We start from the raw sequence: 10,218 nt of genomic DNA on the forward strand, positions 1-10,218 counted from the left end.
GTTGGAGTGAAGGGGTTACGGTTAACTTTCCTTTAAAGGGTGTCAAAAAGGGAACTAAATTGGGTGTCAGAAAGCAGTAAGAAGCTGAAATAAGTCAGGGTCTCCAGCTCCCAGGTGGGTGGGTGCTTGCTTTATACTTTTCAGACAATGTCCCTTTAAAAAACCCTGCGTCTGGAAAGCCCATTAGACGTGCATATAAAATTTCCCCCCCGTGATTAATAGATGATGAGGACGGGTTGGTCGAAGGGTACCAACATGTGGACGGCTTGGGGCTCCTCCTCCTGCAGGCTCATGTTTCACTCCATAAACTTGCCACTCTTTCCCACCTATGTGTTTAAAAAGGAGGAGGAGGAGGTCTCGCTTGTCAAGAACTCCTCAGAAGAGTTGTGAAAACAACCAGCCGAAGGAGGGAGTCACACAGTTGCAGATGCAGCTCCCACGCTGAGCCACGAGACAGTCAAATTCTTCAGGGAGAGAGTGTGAGAGAGTGTGTGAGCAGAAACGCCAGAGGACGTCACTTACACTCCCACAGAGAGAGCGCTGTCACTGGAAGGTGTCTATCCTCACGCTTTCTGAGCTGTGGAAAACTCAGCAGCCCACTGACAGGAGCCAGCCTTCTGCAGCAGATGAAATGAGAGCTTCGATAAGTTACATGTAGTCAAAAGTGGCAAAGATACAGGTTTCTAGAACTAGTTTGCATTTAGAGGAGGCTTTAAACTCAAGAAGATTACTCAAAATTGAGAGGAACTCTTTTGCATCACCATGGATCAGCCAGCGAGCAGCTGCATGCGGAGCGCCCATCCTAGCAGTCCCATCTGGGGGTGCATGAGAAACCCCCACTCCGGGGTCCCAGGAACCAATCTGCAGTCTCCGTACCAGCAAAGCCCATTCTCTCTACACCAAAAACCCGAGTTCCTGGCTTACACGGACTTCTCCACCTCCTGCCTGGTGCCAAGCGCACCCCATGCGGCCTACCCACGGGACGACAGACTCTATCAAGACAGCCACGGTGGTTACCCAAGAGCTGACTGGCAGTTCAACCCCTGCGAAACCCGGTCAAGGTCAACTGATGCCTGCCCACCCATTTCAGCCACGGTAGTGGGCACTGGAAGTGGTGGAGGTTCTGAGCTGGAGAACGTGGGGGCCGAAAGGGTTCCAGGCAGCGTCCCACCAGGGTGTCTGGATGGAGAATACTCACCCCAGAGCGTAGCATCAGCTGACTCGGACAAGAAGTGCTCCAATAAAAGGAAGAGAGATGTTGCAGGTGAGTCTGAGTTTGCTGTGCCAATGTTGAGGCAAGGCAAGTTTATTGCACATTGAACTATTCATACAGAGGGTCATTTGATTGCTTTATGGGAAAATATGGATTAGTAGAATTAACGTTAAACACAAAGATTCATTTATTGCACAATCATAAAATGCTATAAAGAAAACAGAGGGGGATTTAAAATGAAATGTATAAAATCAATGTGAACAGTCAATCATCCAGTCTACACCTAATTACTCACTAGAAATTGGAACATATAGGAAATTTTGAATATCTAACAAAAAGTGGTCCTATCTTTTGTATTCTGGTGTACGTGATGATGGAGAAAGGAAGAAAATAACTGGAAATCTTTTAATTTTACCATCTCTGTCAAATAATCCTAATTTCCTCCAATGAAAAAGTTATTAATATCATTCTAGATAAATATCTATAAACACAGCTTATAAACCAATGGCCAGGACACTTTTAAGCTTTTGGAATTTCCGTGTCAAGGTCAAGAATTTCTTCCTTGACCTGTATCGGACCTGGCAAAAACAAACAATCCGGCTATTTCCTTGCCAAATTGGGCTTATTGTAGCAGCACTCTCTGCAGACCGCTGTGTGAAAGGTGAGTAGGTGACAAGACCTCAGTGTTAGAGATGCTTTTTAAGCTGCAGTTAGATCCTCTTATTGTCCAAGAGCTTATAATGAACCAGCTTTCATACGACTGGTTCATTATGTCTTATATCCGTCGGAAATGAAGCATTGCTTAAAACCAATTCATCCACATTAAAAATGGTGCAAAACACGATACTGAGTGTTAGAGGGTAAACATTTCAATCTATCTGGTGCTTCAAAATTTGTTTACTGCAGGTGACAAAATAAATTAATAAATCTTGACCCCTTTGGAGGAAAATCAGAAACTCCTCTTAAAAGAGTTTTTCTGTTTCACCGTAAAATATTATGGCTCCTTACAGAGTATACTTCACTTAAAGGTAGGTGAAGTATTTACCTTTGAGACCAAAAGCAGTAGTAATTCTGTTGGATTTTTATGCCATTTACTCATCATATCTGATTTCACACATGCTAATAGGAGGTTGAAGTAACCGATAGGCGTGACGGACAAATTCCCAACAGTCTCAGGTGTAACTTTAGCAGCAAAAACCAACAGGCCAAAGGAAACGTTTATTTAAACTGAATCTAAATGCCCGAAATTGCCCGTTCTCCAGTTTTTCACTCTGGCAAAATAAAACTTTGTCCTCCACAGTACATTCAAATACCTAATTGTTGATGGTCTCACAATTTTGATTATTAGCAGGCATATCCAGTTTTATTATATAAAACTGGAAATTAAAACTTTAAAAAGTTTTAATGACTTTTTTTTGTTTAATCCTTTTACAAAAGCCATATGATTACAGGATGATTAGATTTGTTTATCTTATGGCTGCTTCATATAAATAGCATGTTCTCCTGTCTTTCCCATTTTGGCTTTGAATAAGAGCGGCTAAGAAAAATTATATGCTTAAAGCCTATAGAAACAAGAAAAAAAATATAATAACTCGCGTGAATTAAAAATGCTTCAGTATGATTCATATTATAGGATTTTTTCAAATTTAATTTATGTGTCACAAATTATTTATACCCAAGAAAAAAGAAGGAGGATTGGATAGCCAATAAGAAAAAAAATAATAGGGGCTTTGGTCCACTTAAAAAAACTTTCAGTTAAATGACATTCTAAAAATGTTGGGGTGTTTGTGTGGTGACAACGATTTCACTTTAACAGTTTTTTTTTATGTATTGTTTTTTACCAGTTAAACAAATGTACTCAAACTACAGGCTTGATTTTTTTTTTTTTTTTAATAATGCTTAGTGTGTAATTCTACTAATACAAGACAAAAATAATTTATATGGTTAAAAAAAATATATATATTTTTTTATTCTCTTAAAATAGAATGATCAGACTCAACCAACTATAACTCAGCATATCTGATAAAAGCTACCAAACCAATCCATACAGCAGACATGAGGCTTATTAAAAAAATCAGATGGGGGAGGATGAAACCCTCCACCCCACCCGATTCCCCACCCACCCACCCACACCCCTGCTCCATACCCTCCCCTTGCCATCCCCCCCCTTCCCTCCCTTTCTTACCTTATTGTAACCTCCACTCTCTCCCCTGAAAACAAGCCAGACCACGTCTGGTAAATTCACTTTCCTCCAAGCCCACTTCTTACATTCTTATCCATTGACATTTTCCTGTCGTTAAGCCGTAACACAATCTTCCACTGAGTGCATGCAACATGTCTGACCACTGCATCAGCTCTTGGTTTTAGACAAAAAAAAAAAAAAAAGAGCCATTCGCCTTTATAAAATTGACAGGCTGGTAGAAGAGCATATATTAGGAAAATGTCCCGGAGGCATTTGCATGACAGGCACAGCTGCTGTACAGTCAGCCTTCATGAGTTTTTGCTGATATGATAATGTAATGCAGATGAGGGATACTGCCAAATGTTATATAGCAAAAGTTCTGTAATTTGACACTGACTTCACGCCAAATGTTTGAGTCTATTTTTTTCTTTTCAGCTATTAAATCCTCCTAAATTATTGTCATTTATTTCAGAGATATTGATGTAAACATCAGTATGAACATTAGTAGTTTTACCTTTACTTATCTCAGTATGTTGAATCCTGACATAACCCCAGTTATGTTAATTTGGTGTGACCAAATGCATCGAGGAAAAAGATCACAGCATTTACACTAATAGCCTTATGTCGTTAGAGGAAATATAATTTCCAGGACAAACAGGTCAGGTTCCTATATAATTTAGGACTATTTTGGTCCTGTTTTTCAGTAGTTTGAAAAAAAAAAAAAACTATTTATAACTTTGACCGTTTTAAAGGTCGCCACGTTATTAAACTTAGGTCAAAATATATTTTCATTACTGAAGCTAAAAATACTGATTAGTTTATTCAACAAATTAATTATTCCGTTTTTGAACAATTTTGTTTTCTCTATGAGATCACAACCATAAACATTAACTTACAGCTTCATTCAAATGCAAATCAAAGGCTAGTATAAAGAAAATTAGCTAACTGCATATTGAACTTTTACTCAGAGATTTCGCCTTGGATTGGTTCTAATTTACAACACTTTTAAATCTGTTTAGATTGAGACAAAATGCCTCCACCATCCAGCAAAAGCACCAAATGCTGTTTTCTTAGGGACCCCGCTGAGTGCAGAAGCCTCCGTCATGCAAGTTTTACAGCCTCTGGCTGAGCAGGATATTTCTTAGTGGGTCAGTGGGGGGTGAAGGGGTGCAAGTTAGCATGTGGCCTGCCAGGTGTTCAGTTTAACTGGAAACCTATTGGACACAGCTCCAGAGCAGAGGACTCTGAGTACAGCATCATTTGCGACACTTCATTATTTTCTGTACATGGAACAAAACAAGGCATGCACAAGCCTATGCATGCAAAATGTGTCAGATATGTTCTATTTTTCTTCTTTGGCCCACTGTTCTGGCAAGGACAAGGCAAAGGTTCTCACTTTGACAAATTAGAACAATTTTGTGGGTATTACATCAGCTCGTTATGCGGCTACAAATGAACAATTATCACCCAAATGTTTTTCCTTTATTGGAGAGAAGAGGTTTCACAAAAAAAGTTGAGCCACATTTATTTGTTTATGTCCAGATTAATGAGGTATAAATTAAAAACAACAGAAATCAATAAACTGTGAAAAACTTTAGCAAAGCATTTTTGCTTGAATATTCAAAAAATCCTATCATAAATCAATGATTATATCATTATTGAAACATAATTATCACATTCAAAAATTAAAAACAAATACTCAGGTGATCCATTAAAATAATTCACTTGATCAAATGCATAAATATAAGACAATTAATTTTTTTTAGATATAGAGACAGTGTTAATGTATTAAATGCATTTATTTTCACTTTAAATTGTAATTATGGCATTTGCAAATAATTGTCTATTTTTTTGTATTATTGCACTGCAGTATTTTTTGTACTATGTGTATTTGCTTTGGGAATTATATATTCATTTTCTATACATGGTGTGCGTCATTTTCATATGGATATTTCAGGAATTTTTTCCTTTATGTTTGCTGTCATGCACAGATGAGTTAATGCTGCTCTTCCCAAAGGGCTCCGGTGGGAAACCGTCAGTCAGACCTGGACACATCCGCACCTTTGTTCTTTTGTTAGATGCTTTAATGATGTTCCGCTGCATTCCTCTCCTAACTCAGTCCCTCTGTGGCCAGTTTGGTGGCCCCTGCCCTGCACACGATACATTCTCACACATAGACGCACACGCCAACACACACACGTGTGTGAACCACAATATATATAAACGACTGCTCAGATGGAGAAGCAGTAACTTGCACCGTAATGCATCCATATTCAAAGATAATTAAGTGGAAAATGCAGCTTTTATTGGGGGTGAACTTGAGTAGTAAGTCGAGGTCAGGGTGGTTATTTTGTGCTGCTTTTAATGTGAAGTAAACTGACTTTGGACTGTGGTTTGGTAGCTTGCAAAGATTTTTCTTTTTTTTTTTGGTTCGTTTAATAGTTGATGGCTGAGCATTAAAAGCCTGAGAACTAACTCACAGCAGATTATCCGATGATTTGCAGGTAATTACTGAAAAATAGAGGATTAGCTTCATGCGAAAAAAATCAGACAGGGAACAATCAAAACCCCAGCAAACAATGTTTATTTATGTCTCTACCTAGATATTCAGGATTCCAGTTTTAAGGTGGATTCCAGCTGCAAGGCCAGGAAAGAGCGCACAGCATTCACCAAGGAGCAGCTGAGGGAGCTGGAGGCAGAGTTTACCCATCACAACTACCTGACAAGACTCCGTCGCTACGAGATCGCCGTCAACTTGGACCTCACAGAGAGACAGGTACCAGGCTTTTACTGAAAAAAAAAAGTCTGTTCAACACAAATACATTTATACTTTTGGAATAAAACCCTACACATCTAATTAAAAGCAGTCTGATTAGCGAGAAAAGAAGGGAAGAGGTTTTAAAATCTTCTTCAGTCACTAAAAGTATTTTAACCAAAGAGCGTTGTGAACATGACCAGGTAGAACTTGTATATGGTGCATGAAAAGGGTTGTGTTCCGAGACTCATTTAGAGCCAGTCAAGCTTAAAACCATCAGGTTGCCTGCTGGTTTTTCTATTCTTTTTACCAGTTACAAAAACACAAATGAATAAGAAAAAAAAGAAAGAAATTTCTGTTTCTGACCTGGCAGAGACTCTATACAATATTCATGAGCACAAATAATCCAAAATCATTTACAAAATATCAAAAATGTTACATTTGCTGCTTGATCAAGACAGTAGTTAAAATTATACACATTTAACTGAGTGAAGATATATAAAAATTCCTACAGCGTGAAAATCAAAGGCAACTTTTCTAGGTAAAAGATACAAACATTGTCTAAAACGTCAGCTGAGCAAGATTATCCACATTAAAGTCTTTGCCTAATCTTCAGGTATTTTACAATCAAGTGTAAAACCAGCTAATTCCAGTCAGCAGCCAATATCTTGGTGCTACTCTGCTTTTCAATAGCTAAAAATATTAAGAAAAAATATATTCAATCAACATTAAATAAGTAAAAAAGATATCCTAAAACATTTTTAATAACCCCAAGGTGGGGGAGCACAAATCTTAGAAATTAATTAATAGATTTTCAGAAAATATCAACATGTTTTAAATTATTTTTGCAGTGCCGTAGAGTAGGTACTTTTAAGGGTTCAGTAAGCACCAGGAACTCTCAGACTAAACTACTGCTGGTTAAAAAAAATATAAACCTGGTTGAAAATGCCAATTACACAACTGTATAACGAAATTATTAATTTTTTTAAATTCATCTGAGTTCTGTTTATAATCTCTTGTGCAAGAGATTATTTCAGCCTCCGATTATACTGCCATGCTGATGCACAAGCGCAGATGCATCTGAATTACAATGAGCATTTTTTCCACAGTGCTTTTCAGCCTGTGGTTTGGGCAGAATGACGTGCAGCTGTAATTGTTGAGGCAGCTCCAGACTCGCTGAAATCGGGCAAAAACATGTGTCGATGCTGCTGGATCAGACCTCAGTCTGCCTGTCAGAGCCAGCGCTCGTCCTAATGAGGCCGCCGTGCAGTGACCACACACACGCTGTCGTCTGTTGCTTAATATCAATCCCAGCCTTCCTTAAGAGCACACACACATCACACTCACACAATCAAGGTTCATCTTCACTCAGAGCTCCGTAATCAACCACACGCAACTTTACAATAAAATGCTCAGGCTATTTGTGATTCTAAGTTGTGGTGAGTGGACACTATAATTCTAATTTCTATGATTTATAAACCGTTTTATTTTTAAGCTAATGTTCCTTTAAAGACTTTTCAGTACAATAAACCAGTTAGAGATTTTGAGGTGAAATTTGCTGAAAACCTCATGGTACTGATTTCAGTTGTTTCCTAGTTCAATAAGGTATAAATAAATACAGATTTATGTTCTTGCTCCAAAAAATTATGATAACTCGTAGGTGGTATATACTTCTGAAAAGACACATAACCTATTGATTGGCAACTCTGTAGCGTATCTGATACTCTTAGATTTTCGAGCCAGAACCAAGAGCTGTGTTTTGGCAACTCATGTTGTGCAAAAAACCCAAGTGATTTTTATCCTTCGCTCTGAGATTTATGGGGGATTACTTGTCAATTTTTTTTATTATTTCCAGTATGTTTTTTTTTTTCTGACTGTGTCATAGATTTGTCCAAAACAATTGCAAAATGAAGAAAGAAGTCACATCTGTTGTGCTATGAAATCAATATCTGGTGTAGCTCTGCATTTGAGCTTTGTATTCAAGCTCCAAAAAAGAGTTTTGCTGGAGACATTAAAGAATTACTTTGTTTGTAGTCATTTTATTGTGCTTGCTAAAGTTTTCAAACTGCATATAAAAAGTCAAATTCCAGAGAAAATATTTAAAGTTGATGAAGGTAAATGAATTAATCTGCTGCAGCTCAAACATGTTTATCCAATAGGTGGTGATCTAAAAATTTGGGGTCATCATTATTTATCAGACATAAACCATTAAATACTAAGTATTGAAGAAAAAAATGCAAAAACAATTATGTCTACATATTTAATTGTTGAATAGTGTATTCTCTGAAACTTTTTTGACACCAAATCTGCCTAATATTCTAGTGCTGCCATCAACCATCCCTCTCCTGCTGTTAATTTTGCTTTCATGAACATTGAAAATAATCCTACACCAGTTCATGTGTTTCCTCCTGTGCATTCTGCTCTGTCTTCTCGAACCCTCAGTCGGTTGTTGCAAATGGCCTCTTCTACTGAGTCAGGTCCTGCTGGAGGTTTCTTCCTGTTAAGGAGGAGTTTTTATCTCCACTGTCGGAGATAAAATGAGGGATTGCTGTAAAGTCAGTGACTCAACGCTAACAGTTTTCTGCTGTCACTACGTGCTCATCCAGCAGAGTGAATGCTTTGTGTCAATGATTCAATGCAATCAGCTGGCTTTCCTCAAAAATTTTTTTAAATTGCTTTGAATATTCAGCTGAGCTTATTGTATTGTTTGAAAACTAAGAGATCATTTAGAATCTCTTGGTGTGATTGAATAGATTTTTTTTTTTACAGTGCTTTGAGATGACGTTTGTGAATCTAAATAAAACTGAATTGAATTGAATATTCTTTAATATTCTTTGTGTATTTGTAGTTTAATAATATTCATGTATTTTCTCATCCCAGGTTAAAGTCTGGTTCCAGAACAGAAGAATGAAGTGGAAGAGAGTGAAGGGAGGACAATCAGCCTCACCAAACGACCTGGAAAATGATGACTTGGACTTAGCCGCTTCACCCAGCTCTGAATGAAGGAGGCGATCACTGTAGAAAATTACAAAAAAAAAAAAAAAAAGATGCAACTCGATCAGCTGGACATGGACATAACATTTGTTTAATTCTGTGGAAAGTTGGCTGGTAGAAGCTTTAATTTTTAAGACTTCTTTTTTTAAGTATCCCATTGGAAATAAAAGACTGAGCACAGCTTGTACTGTTTTCTGTTGTACATAGTTGATGTAATAAGCTGCGTTTTGACATTTTACTGATAAATACTCAGACTGACAGCGGCTCCGTTTTTGTACTGACTGTTTAAATATGAATGAAACTTGAGCTCAGTCTGGATTGGTGACAGACAGAAGCTTTAGGTGTCTCAATGACATATCAGACTGTGATTGTGTTTGAAAACAAACCCTCTCCTTCCAGTATTGTTAGCAGGGCCTTTGATGCTTGACTACAACCACCTGGAAAGACTCCGACTGCACTCGCGTTGCCAAGTCCTAAGTGCCTCCGAGTCCGACGTTTTTTTTTTTTTTATAATTTGTCAGTTTCTTCTTTTGCTTGTAATTTTTTTTCTCTAACGCTTTTTTTATCTCTCTTTTTATACAATTTGAATGCCATTGATAAAACACAGATGTTGACTTTTTCTGCAAAAAGAATAAATCATCTTTTGCAAACGATTTCTTCCATCTGCAGCAGCTTCTGAGTCATCAATTGAACACTTGGTACAGTGTGTTCTTAGCTGAACAACTCATTTGTGGACAGTTTGGTGAGACAATGAGAGCATCCATCGTTAAAAATTTTGAAGTGGGATAAAGAGTGGGGCGAGGGCAACGACTCCTCACACTAGTGAGATTTCATGAAAGAAAGAACAGGACGCATACACACTCATACCTAATGACATTTTAGAGAGCCTAATTAACCTAACAGTCAAATTTTTGGACAGTGGAAGGAAACCTGGGGAGAACCTACGCATCCACCAAGGGAAAATATGAAAACTCTATGCAGAAAGATCCCAGGCCAGAATTCAAACTCCTGCATCAAGACAACAGTAAAATCATGCGTGCCAGCGAGCAGCCCCGTTCTAAAGCAATCCAATTC

General features: G+C 38.0%; 1 protein-coding gene across 1 annotated transcript; it reads left to right on the forward strand.

The window, feature by feature from the left end:
• The first annotated feature begins 330 nt into the window (after positions 1 to 330).
• meox1 (mesenchyme homeobox 1) lies at positions 331 to 9,797 on the forward strand. The gene is made up of 3 exons (XM_028029425.1): positions 331 to 1,264; positions 5,999 to 6,171; positions 9,031 to 9,797. The coding sequence occupies exons 1-3, from the start codon at positions 763 to 765 to the stop codon at positions 9,151 to 9,153; spliced, it is 798 nt and encodes a 265-aa protein (XP_027885226.1). The 5' UTR covers positions 331 to 762; the 3' UTR covers positions 9,154 to 9,797.
• Positions 9,798 to 10,218: the final 421 nt, after the last annotated feature.

This window comes from Xiphophorus couchianus, chromosome 10 (assembly GCF_001444195.1).
Source record: "Xiphophorus couchianus chromosome 10, X_couchianus-1.0, whole genome shotgun sequence".
Classification (NCBI taxonomy): Eukaryota; Metazoa; Chordata; class Actinopteri; order Cyprinodontiformes; family Poeciliidae; genus Xiphophorus; species Xiphophorus couchianus.

Bases quoted from the DNA above. Each gene is read 5' to 3' on its own strand.
- meox1 (XM_028029425.1), top strand. From the start codon at position 763: ATGGATCAGCCAGCGAGCAGCTGCATGCGGAGCGCCCATCCTAGCAGT. The intron at 1,265-5,998 runs GTGAGTCTGAGT...GTCTCTACCTAG, and splicing joins AAGGAAGAGAGATGTTGCAG to ATATTCAGGATTCCAGTTTT. The intron at 6,172-9,030 runs GTACCAGGCTTT...TTCTCATCCCAG, and splicing joins TGGACCTCACAGAGAGACAG to GTTAAAGTCTGGTTCCAGAA.